The sequence below is a fragment of the Lepidochelys kempii genome, chromosome 6 (assembly GCF_965140285.1).
Source record: "Lepidochelys kempii isolate rLepKem1 chromosome 6, rLepKem1.hap1, whole genome shotgun sequence".
NCBI classification, from domain to species: domain Eukaryota; kingdom Metazoa; phylum Chordata; order Testudines; family Cheloniidae; genus Lepidochelys; species Lepidochelys kempii.
In genome coordinates this window covers 68,474,990-68,498,739 of record NC_136385.1, presented here as the reverse complement: position 1 = coordinate 68,498,739, position 23,750 = coordinate 68,474,990, and the positions used below count along the sequence as shown (strand labels likewise).

The 23,750-nt window shown below is 44.9% G+C and overlaps 1 protein-coding gene across 1 annotated transcript in view; it reads right to left on the bottom strand.

Annotated features, from left to right (window-relative positions):
• Positions 1 to 23,750, bottom strand: part of RGS6 (regulator of G protein signaling 6) — a 170,098-nt gene that overhangs the window by 28,772 nt on the left and 117,576 nt on the right. Inside the window, exon 14 of the mRNA XM_073350672.2 lies at positions 14,435 to 14,524. Within this exon, the coding sequence (XP_073206773.1) occupies positions 14,435 to 14,524 (90 nt within the window). The remainder of the gene's footprint in view (positions 1 to 14,434; positions 14,525 to 23,750) is intronic.

The window sequence follows — 23,750 nt, the reverse complement described above, 5'->3', positions numbered from 1 at the left end:
CCTGACTTCATCCCTGCCTTTTTCCTGGTTCCTGCTTTTCTTCCCTTGGCTTGACTCCCTGACTCTAATTCAGCTCTGGCCTCTGACTCTGGTCCTGACCTTCGGCTCTGATTCCTGGCTTTGACTCTGGATTCCATCCTCTGGTTCTGATCCTTGCTCCCATTGCCCAACTCCTGCTCTGACCACTGTGTCAGACCACCCACTTCCCAGCCCCTGACAACAAGGAACTATGACATATAATAAGTCACAACAGAGAAATATTGAGGGTCCAATTTTCACTTACACTAAGGCTCGTTTTATGGTTTTCTGGCAACATAAAGAGACTTAAATGGTGTGGATACAGCCCCCAGGGAGGTCCTGCTCAGCTGATGTAGTACCTAGGTTCAGAGGTCCTCCTCAGCTGATGTAGTACCAACAAAAAGGCTTGGTGCTGTCTGTGCTCTCAACACACAGTAAAGAAGGCAGATTGTGGACATGTTAGAACATAGGTGGGCTGCACTCGCTTATGTCTACTCTCAGTTTCCCAGGGCACTTAAGTGGCCTGGGGAAGCAGACCATAAATTAGAATAGCTCCAATTTACATCATAGGCCTTGTCAGTGCTTTCCTGGGTCCTGAATACAGTGAGCACAAAGATGGCTTAAAACTATCATCTCTCCCCCGCCCCCTCAGCCCTGTCTCTAGTGCACAAACAGTGTAACTGAAAATCAGGCCAAAAGAGTTTTGATCACATGACGATAGGCATAAGGGGGAAAAATTAGTAGTCTGTAATATTATCAGAAATCCAGTTTCCTGTGTTGTTTAAAACAGCTTATTGATCTCATAAGATTTTAAACAAGAACAATTATTTTGTTTAAAGTGACAATGACAGGTTAAAAATCATATGGGTCAGATTTTCAGGTGATGTAAATTGGCTTGGATCCATAGAAATTAAAGTACAGCTAAACCAATTTATACCAGCTATAAAATGCAAGGACATCATTTACAGTTTACTGCAATACCTAAACTATAGATCAATCTATGATGATTGCCTTGACTATATTTTATACCATAACCCTAGTACTTCGAGATGAGATTTTCATACTAATCTTGAAATCAAAATCCTAAATACCATATTCTGCTCTCAGAACCATATTATGCTACTGTAAAACCAGTTACTCCACAAAAGTCACTGACTTACTCTCAGTATATATGAGCATAACTGGGAGCAGAATCTGGCTCCAAGTGGAAAAATATCTATACTATATTTCTTTTTGTTTTCTTCTCTCTCGCTTTCTGACAATTTTAGAATACACACACACACACACACACAGAGATTGGCTGAGTAATATTTTGTATATGATTGTGTTGTAAACATGGGGTTTTTTATGTCTCCCATATGCATTAACTATATTAAAGCACTACAGAGGAAACCTGCCAGTAGAGATAACACACATCTTTGGAGTCTGCAGACATATCAGATGTCACAACTGAGTTTCGCTTGTATAGTTAGCATGACAGCATCAGAAAGAACCCCTTGATGCCTACACATTGTATTATAGCTCACACTTACCTGAGTAGTTTCCCCTTTTCTATCTGTGTATCCAAATATTTTATCTTTATATATATGGTGCATGCGTATGTATTATATAAAAATATACATACATGTATGTACACACACAAATACAAGCATATGTACCGTATCTACATGTAGTACAAGTCCTTCATTACACAGGTGTTTGAAAATGTAATAAAGATCATGTTCTTTTCACAAAATCTTGTACTGAACAGTAGCTTCTTACAGATTCAACCGCATTCTGACTATCATCTTCATCATCATACATCACCTTCTCACAACACCACCAACAAATCTGGGCTACCAAGGAAGTTGTTGCAGTTGATACATAAAAGGTGCAATATGGGTATATATGTGTTTATATATATGTTATCATTAACCATGCATAGAAATCAATATGGATACAATACAAATGACGCTATTATAACCATGCTGTCCTACTACAATGTGCAAGGTAAGCCATAACAAATATTGTAGTGTGAAAATAGCAAAACCACAACCTGCCTTTTAACGCTAACCAAAATTGGCCTATTGATGTGGTGATTTTTATCCAGATTGCACATTATGGAATTCTGCTCCCCTCCCCCCAACAACCCTTTCTTAAGAGCTACAGTTTTGATGAGCGACTGAATTAAAAGAAAAGCTGCAAAAAGGCTAGCTGCCAAAAAATTAAAAAAGAACTAAAAAGTTAAGCACCAACACCCCACAACTAAAAGTAAAATGCCGAGGAAAGAAAAAAAAAATAAGGAACTTACCACACTGCGAGTGAACTTTTCTAGAGAAGTTCTACGACCTTGCTCATTCTCTGGCTTTAAGGGGAAAAAAAGTGGGGAGAAAAAATACAGAAAAAAACCCTTCAGCTTAAATGCAGTTTTTCAAAACAGCAGCAAAACATAAGGAAGCAAAAAAATAAACAAAATAAATTAAAAATTAGATTTTTTTTTTTTTTGCAAACAGCAAACCCTTAAAGAATGAGAGCCACCAGCTGCCTTGGAGAACGACACTTTTTCTTCTCTTCTGTTAAAAATGTGCTCCATAGCTGAGTCAAAGCTACAAAACAGGGTCTGTGTAGTGTTGTTATTGATTTCTTGTTGAACTTTCCTTCTGTAGCTGTTTGTGCGGAGACCTCTGATTCTGGTTAACATCTGCCAAACAGTTGATTGGAGGCTCCTAGCCAGATTTTAGAAAGATGGAAGAACCATGTCAACTTTATAATGTTCTGGGGAGTGAATGCAGTGCTGGAGAAAAATAGCACTGGAATTACAGCCTGAACTCCTCTGTTTATTGAGAGGGTAGAAGCAGATTTTCACCGCACTACATCACTCAATGTGCCTCACCTCTTCTCAGGAGAAGCCACCTAGGTATGAGGCAGCATATGTACACTGTGTACGGCTGTGGAAAGATGAGGTCATGTTTTTGGCCCGGGTTTTGGTTTACACAGAGCTTAGGGATATTCATATGCTACAAGTCATAAAACTTCATTGTAATAAGACTGAAACACATACACCTCACCACATGAGGAACATGGCTCATCTCAGGACTGAACAGTATTTCATTTGGCACAAGAGAGATTCTTTTGGCCACTAATGAGGAAAGAAATTGATGAGTTATTGGCATGTTTGTCAGTATGTTGAATGGAAAAGACCTAATAATTAGAAAAAAATCACCAGCCCTTGGCAGAGCACAACAGCCACCACCCTTCTCCATTGTTTGGCTGCATTTAGACATTAGTAAAAGGAAGTAGAGAACACATCATTTCACTATATTTACACAGATCTCTCCAACAGCCAATAAATCCAGCAGAACATTTGACAATAAAGTACTCAGAGACTTTGTCCTTCAATCTGAATTTTCTGAAAAGATCCATGAGCATAAGGAATTTGAGAATCAACTCTTAAAGAGACTTGAGGAGTACGGTGAGATACAAAGCATCCATACCACCACACCTGACCATCTTCAAGGAACCCAGCTGAAACAGTCTGCAGAACTTTCTCAGTAATGATACACTGTCTGAGGAACAATACATTCAGAAGGACTGTCTGTACCACATAGTGCATGATTATAATTGTTCCAAACATAAATGGGTGTTCTCCATTTTATTGCTGTATGGTCCCATCGCCAAGATTTCCTATAGATAGGTTTGACTGTGTACAGAATAAAGTGGGAAATAGTCATGCCAAAAGTGACAGCTTGAGGATATGTCTGTATCAAATTGTGAAACCCATTTTGTTTCAGAAGCTCTGCTTTGTACTGTAACCTCCTTCTTGGAGTGTGACCTTCATGCTGTGTTATAACCTCCAGGGTAGATTAAAGCACCCATTTTGTGGCAGGGACTTGACAGCTAGTGGAAAATTCTAAAAAGCTGAGACTGAGCAAACAAGGGCCACCAATGTTGGATAACTTCCCTACTGGAACAATAGATTTTCTATCAGTAGGACCATTGACTTTGAATGACTGTCTACTCAGAAACTGATGGGGCCAGGGAGCGGGCTGGAGACTAGAACTTCTCCAGAAAACACAGAGGTGAAGAGGGGTGCTTCTCTAAGCATGAGGCCAGACCACTGCCACAGGCAAGTAAGAAGACAAGAAGGGATACCTAGCTTAAGGATGCTGCCCAAACCCAGGACTCACAGGAAGGGTGAGATCAGGCCTGGGGGGGCTGTGTTCGGGACTGTTTGCCATTCCCCAAAGATCCATAATTCCCTAGTGTGATTTTTAAGAACAAAGTGTATGGTTAACAAATTCCTTCATTACGCCTGCATTCCTGGCTCATCTGTCCCTGAAGGGGTTAGCTGAGAAACAAGAGCTCTCACAGCCAGGTGGATCCTGGGGGAATATGTCTAAGCAATTGGACATATTCCACTGCCCAAGAATAGTATCAAACACCCAGGGTCCATCCAGAAGTGTGCCCGAGAGACCAAGGGTTAGGGACAGTGATGAGTCATCACCCAGATGCAGGGGGCTTAGAAGCATATGGGTTCCAGCAGTGGGATCCATTAACAACTGACTGGTGTCCATCCAGAGAGGAGGACTGAACCAACTATGCAGACTGATGAAGAGAACAGCTGAAGAGGGCCGACAAGTTGTTATGGAAAACAGGAGAAATTCAGTAGTGTGATTGCAGACAGAAAGCTCTGAGCAGTGCTTGCACCCTGGAGACAGAGTCCTGGAAAGGAACTTATGTGAATGTGGCGAGCCAGGGAAAAGATGATGATATTGGGAGGATACAATTTATACTGGAGAAGAGGGAAGAAGAGAGGGCCATGTATATGAGATAAAACCCCTAAGAGAAACAGATACAAGTAAAGTACTTCTTTAGAATCTTCTGCCTGTGATTACCTACCAGCTGTGACTTCAGCTGGAATATCAACCCAAAATGACAAAGAAGGAGTACAGAAACAACAAAGAGAAGACACAGAGAATCCAAAAGGAAGGCAGGTGAACTGGTGAAGGCACCTGTAACTGGATATATGCCAAGCCTTTACAAGATTATACTGCCAATTCATTACCTCTACCACCAAAGAGCAGCACTTTAACGCCTAGAAGATCAGACTGAACGAGCTATCAGTGATGAGTCCTCAGAGACAGCAGGGCCAATGGAAATGGACATTGAAAGAAAACAACATCCCTTGTCTGCATGAGACAACCACGGAACATTCTCCTGAGTAACTATTTAAAAGAGCCAAGATGCCACCATAAGGCATCCAACACAAATGCTAGAGATTCTAGGATGATGAAATTGTATAACTGATCTATAAAATAGTGTTATTTAAAAAATATATTAGTTTACTGTGATTTTTAATTCTAAGGACAGCATTTCAGTAGGGAGAGAAGAGGAACAATGAGGCCATGCTTTCAATACTAGTGTTCATTGTGCAGGTTATACTGATATTCATATTCAAGAACCATGTATAAAACAATGTTAAATTGAGGGTTTTGGCCAAATATAAGTTAAAATAGCAGGTGTAATTCCAAACTGGACCACTGGGGAAGCTGTTCATTGTGGCTTCTATATGGCACACCAGCAGCACCTCTCTGCGCAGTACAAGAGTTGGTGGGGGCAGGAAAGCTGACGTGGAAAGTAAATAAAGGAATGATAGGTAAGGGGTGGGGAAGATGAACAGACTCTTCCTTCTGATTGGGTAAACTCTTGGAGAGTCAGAGAAACTCACCCCGCCCAAAGGGGTCCAGGGTAAATCAAGATTGGGAAGAGCAGAAAGAAGACTCCTGCTCCAGGAAGTTAAGAAGTTATCGTAAGTGATGGTCCTAGTCTTATTGTAATAAATGTCTGCTTCTCAAGCAAACTCTTCATGCCTGTGAATTACTCCCAACCCTTCTACCTATCCAAAGAGCAACACCTTCCAGGATGCCCAGCTAGTGCCAGTTGTGCTGGTGATCTTTGTGAGTTGGACTTCTGTTGAACCTGTCATAATTTGGTCACTGTGTGACAGTCACTATCTTCACCAACTCTGGGGACTGAACCAGGGACATCGAGAGCTGAAAGCACAGATCTTTACTAGTGGAGCTAAAGAACCAGACTCCATAGCTGGGGGCCATAACAGATCTATACCCTGTGTGGATTGGGCACTGTGGGGGTTGTTTAACATTCACACCACAGTGTGTGAGAGGAGGGAAGAGAGGAAAGTACAAGTAGCCTCCAGACTCACTCATATGTGGCCAGTGTAAGATTAAGTCACAATTGCAGTCCCTGTGCACGGGGAAGGGCAGAAACTCCTTCTTCCATGCACTCACAGGGAAGCATGTCTCCCCAGGGGAGGCACATGGGAGAGGTAGGGAGAAAGTGAGGCATGGAGCTGCCCTTTGACACAGATCAGGCCAAGTGCACCACTGCATCAATCTAAAGGACAACGTAGACTGTGCAGTACCTTTGTGCACTGGGCCTCTCAGAAGCACTGTCCCTTTTTGACAGTGGTGTAGCTAGGAGTGGAAATTTGGGTGGGCCCTGACTTTCAGGTGGAGGCAGAGGTGAAAATAAGCCAGTACGGTCCGGTACGGCATACAGGCGAGAGCAAGTACCCCACAGCGGCCGGAGCCCCAGACCCTTTAAAGTGCTGCCGGAGCCCCTGAGGTAGTAGTGTCTGGGCTCCAGTGGTGCTACAAAGGTCCTGCGGCTCTGGCTGCTGTGGGGAGCCCCGGGCCCTTCAAAACACCGCCCAAGCCCTGCTGCCGGAGCCCTGGGGTAGCGGTGGCAGGGCTCTGACGGTGATTTAAATGGCCAGGGTCTCCAGCTGCTTTGGGAAGCCTCGGGCTCTTTAAAGCACCCCCCCGAGTCCCGCTGCCGAAGCCCTGGGGTAGCGGCGGGGGGCCTTTAAATCACCCCTGAGCCCTGGGGCTCCCAGCTGCAGAGGCAGCTGGGAGCTCCAGGGGTGATTTAAAGGCCCCAGGGGTCCCAGCCACAGCCAGAGCCCTGGAGCCTTTAAATCTTGATTAAAGGGCCTGGGTATTTAAAGGCCCCGCCTCTTCCGGTTGAGGCCACGCTCCCCCAGAGCAGGACTCCAGAGTACTGGTAAGTCCTTTAAGTTCCTTTCACCCCTGGGGGGACAGGCAATGACAGACCGTGCCAGCTCAGCTTCTCCCCCGACACCACGCCCCCTTCCTAGCCTTGGTGCCCCCAGACACAGGCCTTCACCTGCCGAGCTGGGCACGCGCATGGGGCAACTCAGAAAATGGCAAGGCAGAGCTGCCGGAGTGTAGATTTCTGAAGGGCGGGCGCATAGCTCCGCCCTAGATTTCAGGTGCCCATGTGATGCTCTACACCCCTACTCAGATTTGGGTGGGCCTAGATGCTGAGTGGGTGGGCTCCAGCCCACTCAGGCCCACCCATGGCTACATCCCTGCTTCTTGACCTCCCACTGAAGTGATGCAGCTTTGCCTCATCCCCAGCAATACCCAGTGCTTTAACGGCACAATTTTGACAATGAAATGTAATGTCTAGGCCAGTGGTTTTCAAACTTTTTAGGCTGCGTACCCCTTTCCAAATAAAGTAGTCTACCACGTACCCCCATCTGAGATAGGGTCATATATACCTATGAAAACAGAAAAAAGAGAGTCTGTAAAAGGGATAGCACAATGCAATACGATGCACAAGCCCTGGAGAGTGTTGTCCCCGATACAATTATTCTAGCAAACATAGGCATAGTTTAACTTCTGTATTCGGGGAGGCGTATGGATCCCAGTCAGCAGCTGCTGCTCTCCGGCCACCAAGCTTTAAAGGTGGCGTTGCCGCCACCAGCAGCAGCACAGAACGTCAGAGCCGGCTGGTTGGAAAGTGGCGGCTGCTGGCCGGGCTGTTCCTGTTGTTGGCAGCACGGGAGGGCTCTGTTTTTAATCCTGCTCCTGTACTGCCCCTCAGTACCCCCACTCCTACCTGCTCCCGCATTGTTTCTTGAATCTTTATCCCACCCCCAGCGCCTGTGGGGCCCCAGTCCTGCTGCAGGGCTCTACGATGAAGGCAGCACGACCACCAGCAGCCGCGCAGAAGTAAGGGTGGCGATGGGGGCTGACGGGGCGGCCCATCCCCTTTGCATGACGATGCATGGAGGGTTAGGGTTTTCTAATCCCTTTGGGTGGGGAAAAGGAGATGCAGGGGCTGCTCAGCCCCTTGTGGAGGTGCATGAGGACTCCATTCCCTCCGCATGGATGAGTTGGGAGGGTTGGGGGTTCCCATCCCATTGCTTGGGGGTGCAGGAAAAGTGGGTGGGTGCTAGTGGAGAGACATCCTGAGAACAACATGTCCAGCCATTGCTAGGACAATTTTAGAGCCCTGACGTGGGACTGGGATCCCACAGATGCCGTAGGGCCCACTGTCTTAATAGCAGAAGCATGGTAAAAATTCAGGAAACAACGTGGGAGTGAGTGGGAGTGGAAGTGGGTATTGCGGGATGGGATGGGAGCAGGATTAAAAAAACCAGTCCTCCTGCACTGCATACAACATGAACGCCCATGGCCAGCAGCTGCTGCTGGCCAGCTGCCCAGATCTGAACTTCTGCACTGCTGCCTCGCTGCTGCTGCTCACCACCAGGAGAGCTAGAAACGTAGCTGTTTTTGATAGGTTAGACTCTGGAGCTCCTTTTGGTAGCAAAGGTTCAATTCTCCGGCAAATTCTGCAACTGAAGAATCAGGAATGTCTGGAACACTATTGTAGGGAAACTGGAGTGGGTGGTGTAAATGGACCACAAGGGTTCAGTTTGGGGCACTGAAATTTTGTATCAACTGACAAGCTGTAGCATATAAGTTTTATTCTAATACTGAAAGGGTTCACTGGTAACTACCATCTGAAAATTTAGCCCTGCTAAGGTCCTATATTGAAACCTGCCTTGCAAACACTCCCAGCTCCAACATATGACACACTTACGGTGAACTGTATTAACGCAATAGCCCTGAGTTTAAATCTAACTGTCTACGGTATCTACAGAACACCAGTCACCAGAGTATCAAGTTGATCAAAGCGTTACATTTTTCTATTAAAATAAAAAGCACTCAAACCTGGCTGCAAGCCAAGCAGCTGACATGCACAGTTTCAGCAGGAGCGCACATTTGTGCTGGCTGTATTGCTCTCCAGCATTTCCTGCCTGCTTGTCTACAAAATGTGTGACTGGCTATGTGTTATTGAGGTAACCGCTTGCCTGCCTCGGTCCAGCTCAAACCAAAGGTGCTTGAGGCTGCCTTGCAAAGTGGAGGAAGGAAACTGAAAAATAAAGTAGTAAGAATTCAGAAAAATAAAGAGTAAGGATCTCTGTATGTTGTTTGAATATGTCAGGTAAAGCATAGGAAGTGCACCAAAATGTGTTGAAGTATGACAACGATGCTCGTACAAACACACAAGCTTGTTCAAGCAGTCCTCAAACGTGGAAAAAGAAAACTTACCCTCATCAACAGTAAACAGACATAGCTACTGTACAAGCTAACAGTAGGATACAGATTTTTTAAAATTTTAAAAAGCTTTTATTAAAAACAGCTGAGCCCAATTAGGTGTAGAAAAAATCCAGAATATGATGGGCTGTATCACTAACCATTTACTGCAGCTCTCTCTGTCTTTTTTCTATTGGTTAATTATTTATCAAACTGTTCCGATTTTAGTTCTTTTGAGTAAAGAGTCTGTTAGTACAGGGCAGTGTAGACATTAGAAAACCAACTACAAATGATTAACAACATGATTAGTAGGAAATCTCTTAGCATTCTTATGGCACTCAAGTAAAGCTCTATCGCTAAGAGTGAAGTCAGTCACACTTCCTCTGAAGGGATTGAGAAGGGGATGGAAAGGTGCTGAAGTTAGCTTGGCAGACGCGATAAGGAGACAGAGAAGGTGAGAGAGCATGAGACTGGTTTTCAAAGAAAACTTGTTTGCAATGGAGACTCCTCCCATGAATGCTAATATGACTTTTGAGTTCTCTTCTCTTTCTGATATGTATACTGAGGTCCCAGTTGTGCTCGTGGTGGAACCAATGGAAGTTTTGCCATTGACTGAAGGAGAGCATGAACAAGTTCTAAGAGCTCAGTATTCTACACTGTAGGTCCACCATTCATATTGGAACCCGTTACTAATTTCTCCTCAAGGCTTTTGTGTTTCAGAAGCATGAGATTCATGTATTTCAAAAGGAACAATATTTTACTAGGCATAATTATAAGCAAGGCTTGAAAAATTCCCTTGATACTCACTCACCTGTGGACTAAGAGTCAGGTTATCAATTACCCTGCACCTCACGTAGTCATTGATACCAGCGCAGAATGAGTGGAAAACATTGCTAGATCAGAGGGGTGGCAATTTACACCTACTTTGCACGCACTAGCACAGGGCAATATGGAATATGGCCCGATGTGTTCTTGTTACGGGAGAAAAACAACTGCCCTACCCTCCTAAACCAAGCACATTTTATTTACATTGGCGCATCAGCTCTCCCTCCCCAGTAAACTGATGATAGATCCCACTCCCACCTATTTGCAGAGCTCCTCCACTGTTCTACCCCTCCTGGGGCTCAGATAGCTCTCAGCCCCTCATCTGCAGCTGGGCCCTCTCCAACCCTCCCCTCTCCTCCTCTTAGAAGACGGTGGCTCAAAGGCCCCCCTGCCCCTCCTTTTTGGTGAGAATGGCTCTTGCTGCTTGCTGTTCATTTTACACAAACGTTCCACTCTCAGAAGAACGTCGGTGCATCAGCCACTGTCCTTACTGCCCCATCTCCTGAACGAGACTAGCAGTCTCAGGGCCCCTCCACTCCCTCCCTCCTATTTATCTAGGTTCTTAGAATGACCCCTCCTGTTGAAGGAGCACCAGGGCTTGAGCTGCTCTGCTTTTTTCCTTCTCCTCAGAGCAGGAGCCAATGAATATCTAGCCCTCCTCAGCCAACACACCCTGTCAAAATCACTATTTGCCCTCGGTGAGTGGCTGAGGAGGTTTTTCAAGGCCTAAATGTAACAGGCATTTCTTCTCTTGCATAAAGCTCACTGTCATCCAAGGACATGGCCATTTTTTGGCTCCTGAGGGGAAGGGATGGTGGTTATTGCCCACTATAAAATGTGATAATGTATGTATCAATAGAAATATGGGCAAACTGATGTTTGGTCTTGCACAGCACAGGTGTGGCATGTTGTGCGTATGCACAAGAAGTAAAACGCAATGGGTAGGCGAAGGAGTGCAGCAGAACCCAGTCCTGCATCTGTGAGACAGCTGCTGACAGCAACTTAATGAGTCCTACTTAGAAGCAGGAGTAAGGCCCACAGACAAACACATAGCTAAGTTGCTCATCTGCATGCTTACTAGGCTAAAGGCCTTTTCTCCTCAGATACATGGATGCACTGCCCACATCCTTCCCCTTTTTCACCCTGCCCTTTTTAGAGTAAGGAGGCAGGCAGGCATGCAAGGGTGACCTACTTCTGTGCAATGCAGAGACCTACATCTAGCTCTTAACCTTCCTTGTTCTTACATGTAGCCTCCAAACACACCCCTGCTGGAGCCAAGTCTTGCACTCCAAGTAGTATACCATGGATTTGCAGGCTCTAGGCCATCATATTGTGGTACATATAACAATGACAACGGTAGGAAAGAAGAAAAACTCCATCATGAATGAATAAGGAACTCCTAGCCTATACATGGCCCATGTCCACCATCTGTATATCCATGAGTCTGTGTAAAGTATATTCATTTTCCCCTCTCCTCCTCATAACTCTGCCAATGTATTTGAATCCTGGCCCACAAGCCCCTCTTGCTCATTCCACTTCCAGACCCTGGATCAGAAACTCTCACATGTGCAGTTATTTTGTGATGTGGAAAAATGATACTTTGCACTTACACAGTGCATACAATATAGAGATTTGGACCTCAGGATCTAAAAATATGCCAGACATTTTTACAGATGTTAATTAAGACTCACAACATCTCTGCTACACAGGTCAGAATTATTACCTGCATTTTACAGAATGGGGAGTATAACGCATAGAGAGATTAAGTGATTTACCCAAAGTCACACAAGAAAATTAGTGGAAAAGCCAGGGAACAAACACAGATCTCATGATTCCCAATCCTGTACTTTTGCCACACGGCCCATATATGGGATGCAATGTATGGCAATGACCCAAAATGAGGGGGACACAAAAATACATTCATACAAGAAACTTAAAATGCAGTGGGATTCACTTCCTCAGTATAAATAACTTTCTGTAATCTCAGTTCCATGATTCTGCATTTCTGCCATAATTAATAGTGAACAAGAAAAGCGAAGGCACATCACAGGTTTGGAATGCGAGCCAGTTTGGGACTAAAATGAGTGCTGTCCCTTGAAATGAGGGACACTTGGGAGGTATTCCCGACAAGGATTCCAACTTTTGGGGTGAAATCCTGGCCCCATTGAAGTCAATGGCAAAACTCCCACTGACTTCAATAAAGCCAAATTTTTACTCTTGGGATTTAAACTGAAATCCTCAATATTGAAAGGCTCTGGTATCCCACTGTTCTTCCTTTACCCCCAGTCCACATTCCAGGCTGCCTCAAGAAGCCTTAAAGGACTCTCTCAAATCTGCTATAAAACTACTAAGGATCTACCAGGTAGGTCAGCATATGGAAACTTCATTTTCTTTCAGTCACCATCTTTGTGCAATCAGGGGTACGTCTACTAACTGAACAAAGTAAGATGTGCTTTACAGCTTCTGAAGTAACTTTAATTTCCCCCCACCATATGTTAAATTGGTGAATGCCACATCTACATGATTTTTGCCACTGTTTTCTTTTTGCTTGGATATGTTTACTTGAGTACTCACAGCTCTTTCTAAAATAAACTAGATTCTTATTTCCACTGCAGTGTTAGCATGACACTGAAATCTGTTCCTCTGGTGGCATGAGAATCGTTAAAGTCATGCTGACAGGTCTAGCACTTGATCTGACAGCAAACAATGATTCCAAAGAAATCTTTCATTCAAAACTGGAGCTGAGAGGAGAACTTCCCTTTGTATTAACACATGAACCATCAGGTCCTAACGCTTTGAAAGGGAGAACTTGAGAGGGAGAACATACAGGGACTTCCGTAGGGATAAGACAGCAAAGGTTTTTAATTTCTTTTACATCATCACATGGTGTTCAAGAGTTTTAACTGCACCTCTTTCTTTCCCTCAACCTCTGAATTCTGACCCAGGTTTAAAGAGCAACTAAAATTTCAAATGTCAGCTAGGACTTTGTATTTCTTCTTCTGGTCTGTACTCGTCTAAAACCAGCTGGTTTTAAAACACAGGGCCAGTTTATGTCCTCAGTCACACCACTGCAATCCAACTGAAGCGAATGCTAGGCACAATGGAGAGTAAAGTTTGGCTCATTATGTCACGATATGCATTTTAAGGATCCATAATAACAATGAGCATGTAAAAAGTCAATGGGATTTCATTGAGTTGTGCCAATAAATTGTAATTTGACAGCCCATTGAGAATGCAGTGGAGAAACAGCAGAGAGTATGGTGATGGAAAACCACAAGCTCAGGCTGCAGTAGCTGGAAGTAATTGTATCTAGTGTTTTGTAAGTGGGTCATACAAAGGTAGGTGTGTGCACACAAACACATTCTCGCTCTCTCTTGCAGAGTACTGGAGCAAGCTCGGAGGTACAGAAAGCATTTAAACACAGCCACAAATGCAGAGGTAAGTATCTTACCTTCCAACCCCCCGTGCCTGAATAGAACTGGCTGGATAAGAGCTGACTTAATCCTACAGAATCCATCCTTTGCTACTCTGAGTGGGGAATTCCTGGCAGAAAATATGTTGCTGGCAGTGGACGTGCTGACACCCAGGGGATGAAAAGAACTGAGGCCCAGGTCTTTGGTGAAGAACATGGCTGAAGTTCTTGATTTCTCTCTGGGTTACAATTATTTCTTGTTTAAAATAAAAAGCAAACATTTTCGGGGAGCAAAGAGCTGGGAAAAGGAGGAGGGGGTAAGACATTACAGGGAGGTCCCCAGGTAAGGCATCCCAAAGGAAGATCACATGGTTACATCTAGAATACTGTACCATCTCCCCAATCTTGTTACCCTGACTAGTAAATGAACACATTTATGGGGTCTAATTCTGATACAAGATATCATCTTTGTCATGAAGAGGAGACAGTGGACTTCTAATTGCCTGCATTGAGTTTGGAAGACACCAGTGTAATCTGAGCATTTTTCCATATTCTGTGTTTTGACTGGCTGGCCATTCTACCTTTCCCCTGCCATGGTTGCCAAAGCTCTATATAGGGATGCCATACCCTAGGCCTTCAGGTGAAGGAAACAAATGTTCTCAAAAACAAAAAAAGTAAATGAAACAATATTCCCATTTTCACACTAGCAGCAAGCAGCAGGTGAGAATCAAAAGGTGCTAAGAGATGCAAGCATGTCCTTCCCAAAAGATACCTTCTTCTTCGCCAGCAATAAGTCTTGGTACGTGTTAGAACGGAGGAAACGTGCATAGCTGTCACTCTTCATCAGCTTGTAAATGTGCTCCTGTAAGGCAGTAGGAAAGGAAAGTTTGAGAATTGTTACCAAATGCCATTCAGAAATCAGAGGGATTCAAAACAGTCCAATGAAAGGGAGAGAGAGAGAGAGAGAGAGAGAGAGAGAGAGAGAGAATTAGAAAGAGGGGGCAAAGTCCTAATTATAATAATTTATCATTTGTATTGTGGCAGTGCCCAGGAGCCCACATCCTGGAGAACTCTATTATGCTAGGCACTGTACACCCCACCCAAAGATGGTCCCTGCCCCAAAGAGCTTGCATGTATTAATCTGCAGCCTAAAAAAGGGTTGATTTTGTAAAGCCCAAGGCTCTCAGAAACTACTATATTATGACCAGATTCTGCCATCTAGTGCTATTGAAATAAAAAAGACTACTGAAGGAGTGTTGTACTACTTACATGAGAATAAGCGTGAAAGAATCTGTCCCTTAATGTCCTATCATCAAGGTTTGAACAACCATTAAGAGTTTACTCTGAGGATGTCATACTTACAATCTGATACTCCGCTTCAGAGCTTTGGTGGGTGGAGTTTCTCTGCAATCAGACAGCTGTTTCTCCCCTACCCCACATCATCAACTTGCTTGTTCAGTTTTAATTCATAATTGAATGTATCTTGAGAAACTCAGTTATTTTTCTACTTCCCCTGTGAACTCTTAATAACCCTCATGCCAAACACAACAAAATCAAACCTAAATATACTTGATTGAGTAAAGACAGAGAATAGCAGTAAAAAAGAGAATCTAATTCACAAGAGGAAAAACAGGAACACTGGACATTCCTATTAGTTCTTTGCCTGTGGAAACCTCTTTTATGCTGTTAAACTGTGTATATTTATATCATAAGAAATCTTTTTCCCCGACCCAAAGCTTCAGTATTTAAGTGCACATGAACCTTTAGGAGAGAGGGAGAACCAGTGAAGGAGTTGGTTGCAACCCAGCAACGCTCCAGCATCCATATACTTTTGCTCAATCCTGGAATTGTATGTGTGTGTCTGAGTATTACCTTATTCAATGTTTTTACTGTGTTCTCTGTAAGGTAGGCATTGCTGGCAATCTTTTTACTCAGACACAGTATAATCTTTACCCTCTGATGTGACCTGGCTTGGAGCAAACCTTTACTTGTCAGTTTTGCTTATTCACTTTCTGATGCCATCATCCTCCAGTGCTGCAATGTTCTATAGCTAATGAATAGCACAAGATTTTACAGAAGAAAAGCCTGTTTACAGCAAAGCCAAAGTCTTTCTGTCCTACTGCATCCTTAAGAAAGAGAATCTCAAAAGACATAAACACAAGCAAAGTGGGAGGGTAGCTTTATTTCCCACTACCAATACTGCCATGAGATTTGACTTCCCCTTTCCAGCAGCCATGGAATATTTGCTCTAGTTGTTTAGCATTGAACATAGAGAGCCAAACTCATAGCCAACTAGAGGGAAAAAAATAAAGTATATGTCATGAGTTTGGTCATTAAAAGCCTTATATTTTTCTTGTGTGCATGTGACATTATTTATTAACTCTCACAGTATTTCAGTAAGATTGTAGGACTCGACTGTATTAAATTCAGCTGGATGATGACTGGCTCAAGTTAATTTCCTCTTATATCACTAACTCCATGCCCAGCAACGAGTATTTCACAATGGGCAAGAAATCAAACTATGTCAAAACACACACAAGCTTTCCCCTGTCCTCAGACCAGGAGCATTGTAGAGATAATTCCCTCTGTAGGTTGGGAATATTTGGAGGCATTGATGATGGTGACATTCCTGGTCTCTAGAGAGTAAGTGTGTCTGGAGTGTCATAGAGGATCAGTGTCTGTGTAGGGACTGGGCCTATCACGGAGATGAGATTCCCTGCCTCTGAGGACATGCTGGGAGCACAGTAGAGCTTATGGCCTCTGAGGAGTGGGTGAAGGAAAGTGTAGATTTCATCACTTTTTAGCATAGTTATGAAGAATATTCTAGCCTTGGAGAAGGCTACAGGGGGGCCTGAGCACAAAAAATGTGCTGTAATACATTATTGGTGCAGGGGTTTGGATGCCACTTAATGGGGGGAAAAAAACATAGTGGCCTATACTGTCCGAGGACCTGACAATTTCTGCATGGCCCAATCCCATATTCCAAGAATCATTGCCTCAGGTGGTGCCTTTAGTGAGTGCTGATGTCTGGGATCTAGTACATAATGGAGAAACCTGCATTCAGATCCTGAGGCTTGCTGTCAAAAGGAAATGATCCTCCTGGGGTAAAAATATTTTCAGTCCTCATAGCCACAGAGACATACAGACAGATGGCACTAGATGTTTGCAGGTTAGAGAGAGATGTACCAAACCAGGTCAGTTCACAGTAAAGCTGTTGCACCTGTACTGTAACAAGGGCAAACTGTCCTCCTCCAAGCCAAGACAACAGCCTGTATTTGTTCTTTGTTAGAAAGAGTAGGGACTTTACAGCTGAGGCTGGGAGAACAAAACAATGATTCATCAGATCTTGAGATTAAAGAAACAGAGAACTGACACCTTGACTGTGTCCCTCCCAGGAAAGACAAGGCAGAATCACACCCAAAGCTCTAATGTAGATATATTCATGTAATTTTTACTGAACATTCTCTCTGGGTTTCCACACCTTAGAACCAGCAAACAATGATATTGCAACTGTTCCTCTGCAGGGCACTGACATTATGGAATTGTTGATAATTATTCCTAAACTTTGAACATTAATGAGGAAAGGTGGTTGAGCATGGGAAATAGCTTCCAAAAGCAAAATATTGTTCTTCAGTTATAAGTGTTCAAGGGTTTTCTTAAACTCATGACTGATGACATGACGGATATGCTGATCATTTAATAACATAGCTTTTCTGAAACATTCACTGGACATCTGAACCAGCTGTTCATGTTTTGCAGGGGCTGCAGAGTGTCTTCCAGCTTACACCTGCTCAGCATAGCTCCCACTGACTCACTTGAAGAGCTGCTGAGAATGGACCACAAAGGTTCCAGTTTGAATTGTGGCTGCAATAATGTGCATACACAACAAATCCAGCCACTGGATGGTGGATTCTAATAACTGGCTAAGTCTATACTGGTCTTTGATACCCTCCATTAATAGTCACCAATGTATTGTTGATACAACTGTCATGTTAGAATCTAGGGAACCTGCAGCCCATTGAGATGACTTGTAATTATAGTGTCTAGCACCTCACAATTTCTGAAATACACAGAAAAACAAGCAAATTCAAATAATAAATATTGGGGGAAAGACAGATTGACAGTGGGGTTTGTGGGAATTTAGCTGCTCTACTCTCATATAGGGCAAATAGGCGAGTCCCATTGTACATATGACTTTAATTCATTCCTTGTTCTGGGCTATCATTACTACCTACTGTGATCCCATTTCCTAACCTACAGAGCAGCTGCATGTGTTTCTCTTCTTTACTGTGTGGCTGAGAGGATGAATAACCTGTTGGGAGGCTATAATCTTTCTCTACAGACATTTTTAGGGATGCGAAAGTGCAATGCCCTCTACAGACATGCACATTCCAAGACATACTTATCTACATGGTGCTGCTGACAGGAAATTCAGGGCTTTCCAGTTGGAACGTTGGAAGAATATTGCATTTTACAGAGCATGTATCCCAAATCAACGAGTTAGCTGCAATCAGCACAGTGACTATGTAAAGCAAACACACTACTTATGCGATCCACAACGGCTCAGTTGCAACTCTGGACAGTAGAGCCTATTTCATCAGGAGAAGGTTGGGCAGTTTGCTGGAATTGCCCATTAGTCTTACTCAAGGAGTGCCATGGAAAAGTTATGTTCTGCCTTGCACTGTTGTTCAGAAGAAGGAAGAGACATTTTATTTTAGGAATAGCAACAAGTCCCCTAGCAATCCTTAGGTACTGCCCCTCAGCGTTAGCAATCACAATGAAACTAACAAAACCTCAGTCCCGTGCACTAACCTTAAGACAACACCCTTCTACGTAATGGTCTAAAAAATAAGCCTATAATATAAATCTCATAAATGACTTTTAAACATCAGTGAAGGGAGCATCCTACTTTTACAACTCTAGAGTAAGCGGAAAAGAGCATTTTTCAAGAACAGGCCAGGGGGCTGGCTCTTATTATCCATCCCATTGGCTCTGTCTAGGGCCTTCTCTCAGAGGCTCAACTCACCAAACCACAGTCTAATGTTGTTTCTGTCACATAAGAGTGCCACCATCCAATCACAGTGGACGAGGTGCCTGATATTGCATTGAAATGTAGGTCATCTAGTCCATGCCCGCAGGACCAAGTATACCTAAACCTTCCCTGATAGATGCTTGTTTAACTTGTTCATAAAAACCTCTAATGTTGTGAATCCACAACTTCCTTGGTAACCTATTTCAGTCCCTAACTACCCTTATAGTTAGAAAGTTTTTCCTAATATCTAAACTGAGTCTCCCTTGCTGTATATTAAGCCCATTACTTCTTGTCCTACCTTCAATGGACATGCAGAACTTAATGTTAATCACAGTCCTCTTGAAGACAGACCTTAACTTATCTGAAGACTTAACAGGTCCCAAACAACCTTCCTTTCTCAGGACTACGCCTGCCCATTTTTTTTATACCTTTCCATATAGGTCAAGTTTTCTAAAGCTTTTGTCATTTCTATTGCTTTCCTCTGGACTACCTCCAATTTGTTCACATCTTTCTTAAAGTCTGGCACCCAGAATTGGACACAGTACTCCAGGTCAGGCCTGGAGTCGAGCAGAACAATAACCTCCCGTGTCTTACAAATGACACTCCTGTTAATACAGCCCAGAATGTTATTTGCCTTTTTTCCAGTTGCATCACAGTTGACTCATAGTCAATTTGTGATTCACTATAACCCCTCCTTTCCTGCAGTAATAACGCCTAACCAGTTAGTTCCCATTTTGTATTTGTGCTTTATTTTTCCTTCTTAAGCCCTGGTCTACACTAGGACTTTAGGTCGAATTTAGCAGCATTAAATCGATGTAAACCTGCACCCGTACACACGATGAAGTCCTTTATTTCGACTTAAAGGGCTCTTAAAATCGATTTCCTTACTCCACCCCTGACAAGTGCATTAGCGCTTAAATCGGCCTTGCCGGCTTGAATTTGGGGTACTGTGGACACAATTCGACGGTATTGGCCTCCGGGAGCTATCCCAGAGTGCTCCATTGTGACCGCTCTGGACAGCACTCTCAACTCAGATGCACTGGCCAGGTAGACAGGAAAAGAACCGCGAACTTTTGAATCTCATTTCCTGTTTGGCCAGCGTGGCAAGCTGCAGGTGACCATGCAGAGCTCATCAGCAGAGGTGACCATGATGGAGTCCCAGAATCGCAAAAGAGCTCCAGCATGGACCGAACGGGAGGTACGGGATCTGATCGCTGTATGGGGAGAGTATTCCGTGCTACCAGAACTCCGTTCCAGTTTTCAAAATGCCAAAACCTTTGTCAAAATCTCCCAGGGCATGAAGGACAGAGGCCATAACAGGGACCTGAAGCAGTGCCGCGTGAAACTGAAGGAGCTGAGGCAAGCCTACCAGAAAACCAGAGAGGCGAACGGCCGCTCCGGGTCAGAGCCCCAAACATGCCGCTTCTATGATGAGCTGCATGCCATTTTAGGGGGTTCAGCCACCACTACCCCAGCCGTGTTGTTTGACTCCTTCAATGGAGATGGAGGCAATACAGAAGCAGGTTTTGGGGACGAAGAAGATGATGATGATGATGATGAGGTTGTAGATAGTTCACAGCAAGCAAGCGGAGAAACCGGTTTTCCCGACAGTCAGGAACTGTTTCTCACCCTGGACCTGGAGCCAGTACCCCCCGAACCCACCGAAGGCTGCCTCCTGGACCCAGCAGGTGGAGAAGGGACCTCCGGTGAGTGTACCTTTTAAAATACTATACATGGTTTAAAAGCAAGCATGTGAAAGGATTACTTTGCCCTGGCATTTGCGGCTCTCCTGGATGTACTCCCAAAGCCTTTGCAAAAGGTTTCTGGGGAGGGCAGCCTTATTGCGTCCTTCATGGTAGGACACTTTACCACTCCAGGCCAGTAACACGTACTCGGGAATCATTGTACAACAAAGCATTGCAGTGTATGTTTGCTGGCATTCAAACAACATCCATTCTTTATCTCTCTGTGTTATCCTCAGGAGAGTGAGATATAATTCATGGTCACCTGGTTGAAATACAGTGCTTTTCTTCAGGGGACACTCAGAGGTGCCCGTTCCTGCTGGGCTGTTTGCCTGTGGCTAAACAGAAATGTTCCCCGCTGTTAGCCACAGGGAGGGAGGAGGGTTGAGGGGATAGCCACGCGGTGGGGGGAGGCAAAATGCGACCTTGTAATGAAAGCACATGTGCTATGTATGTAATGTTAACAGCAAGGTTTACCCTGAAAGAGTGTAGCCATTGTTTTATAAAATGTGTTTTTTTAAATATCGCTGTCCCTTTTTTTTTCTCCACCAGCTGCATGTGTTTCAATGATCACAGGATCTTCTCCTTCCCAGAGGCTAGTGAAGCTTAGAAAGAAAAAAAAACGCACTCGAGATGAAATGTTCTCTGAGCTCATGCTGTCCTCCCACACTGACAGAGCACAGACGAATGCGTGGAGGCAAATAATGTCAGAGTGCAGGAAAGCACAAAATGACCGGGAGGAGAGGTGGCGGGCTGAAGAGAGTAAGTGGCGGGCTGAAGACAGGGCTGAAGCTCAAATGTGGCGGCAGCATGATGAGAGGAGGCAGGATTCAATGCTGAGGCTGCTGGAGGACCAAATCAGTATGCTCCAGTGTATGGTTGAGCTGCAGCAAAGGCAGCTGGAGCACAGACTGCCACTACAGCCCCTGTGTAACCAACCGCCCTCCTCCCCAAGTTCCATAGCCTCCACATCCAGACGCCCAAGAACGCGGTGGGGGGGCCACCGGCCAACCAGCCACTCCGCCACAGAGGATTGCCCAAAAAAAAGAAGGCTGGCATTCAATAAATTTTAAAGTTGTAAACTTTTAAAGTGCTGTGTGGCATTTTCCTTCCCTCCTCCACCACCCCTCCTGGGCTACCTTGGTAGTCATCCCACTATTTGTGTGATGAATGAATAAAGAATGCATGAATGTGAAGCAACAATGACTTTATTGCCTCTGCAAGCGGTGATTGAAGGGAGGAGGGGAGGGTGGTTAGCTTACAGGGAAGTAGAGTGAACCAAGGGGCGGGGGGTTTCATCAAGGAGAAACAAACAGAACTTTCACACCATAGCCTGGCCAATCATGAAACTGGTTTTCAAAGCTTCTCTGATGCGTACCGCACCCTCCTGTGCTCTTCTAACCACCCTGGTGTCTGGCTGCGTGTAACCAGCAGCCAGGCGATTTGCCTCAACCTCCCACCCCGCCATAAACGTCTCCCCCTTACTCTCACAGATATTGTGGAGCACACAGCAAGCAGTAATAACAGTGGGAATATTGGTTTCACTGAGGTCTAAGCGAGTCAGTAAACTGCACCAGCGCGCCTTTAAACGTCCAAATGCACATTCTACCACCATTCCGCACTTGCTCAGCCTGTAGTTGAACAGCTCCTGACTACTGTCCAGGCTGCCTGTGTACGGCTTCATGAACCATGGCATTAAGGGGTAGGCTGGGTCCCCAAGGATACATATAGGCATTTCAACATCCCCAACAGTTATTTTCTGGTCTGGGAATAAAGTCCCTTCCTGCAGCTTTTGAAACAGACCAGAGTTCCTGAAGATGCGAGCGTCATGTACCTTTCCCGGCTATCCCACGTTGATGTTGGTAAAATGTCCCTTGTGATCCACCAGAGCTTGCAGCACTACTGAAAAGTACCCCTTGCAGTTTATGTACTCGGCAGTTTGGTGCTCCAGTGCCAAGATAGGGATATGGGTTCCGTCTATGGCCCCACCACAGTTAGGGAATCCCATTGCAGCAAAGCCATCCACTATGACCTGCACATTTCCCAGGGTCACTACCCTTGATATCAGCAGATCTTTGATTGCGTGGGCTACTTGCATCACAGCAGCCCCAACAGTAGATTTGCCCACTCCAAATTGATTCCCAACTGACCGGTAGCTGGCTGGCGTTGCAAGCTTCCACAGGGCTATCGCCACTCGCTTCTCAACTGTGAGGGCTGCTCTCATCTTGGTATTCATGTGCCTCAGGGCAGGGGAAAGCAAGTCACAAAGTTCCATGAAAGTGCCCTTGCGCATGCGAAAGTTTCGCAGCCACTGGGAATCGTCCCAGACCTGCAACACTATGCGGTCCCACCAGTCTGTGCTTGTTTCCCGAGCCCAGAATCGGCGTTCCACAGCATGAACCTGCCCCATTAGCACCATGATGCATGCATTGGCAGGGCCCATGCTTTCAGAGAAATCTGTGTCCATGTCCTGATCACTCACATGACCGCGCTGATGTCGCCTCCTCGCCCGGTATCGCTTTGCCAGGTTCTGGTGCTGCATATACTGCTGGATAATGCGTGTGGTGTTTAATGTGCTCCTAATTGCCAAAGTGAGCTGAGTGGCCTCCATACTTGCCTTGGTATGGCGTTCGCACAGAAAAAAGGTGCGGAACAATTGTCTGCCGTTGCTCTGACGGAGGGAGGGGCGACTGACGACATGGGGTTGGCTTCAGGGAGCTAAAATCAACAAAGGGGGTGGCTTTATATCAAGGAGTATTTCAGGCAGGACTTCACGGAGGGTTCCAATAAGAAATGGTGCACCTAAGTTATTGTTCTTATTGGAACAAGGAGGTTAGCCTGGCCTCTGATTGATACATGGCTAGATTTACCTCGCTGCACCTTCTCTGTGAGTGACTGCAGTGTGACCTAAAGGAATGAGTTCCCTAGACGGGGGAGGAGGCAAATGAGTACAAAACATATCTGGTCTATTTCTTGTTTTGATCCACTCCATCTATCTTTTACATCTTTGGCTGGCAGCAGACGGTGCAGAAGGACTGCATACCATCCACATCTCATGGCAGCTCGGCAGAAGATGGTACAATACGACTGCTAGCCATCCTCATGTCTTGCCTGACCGGCAGAAGATGGTACAGTACGACTGCTAGCAATCCGTATTGCCTGCCTGCTCACCATAAGACGGTTCAATAGAACTGACTGCAGGACTAAAGAGAATGACCTGGTCAAGTCACTCCAAATTTAGTCCCTGCGCCCATGTCTGCCCAGGCGCTCCCAGGAGCACCTCGGACATGACGAGGACGGCTACCAGTCGTCTT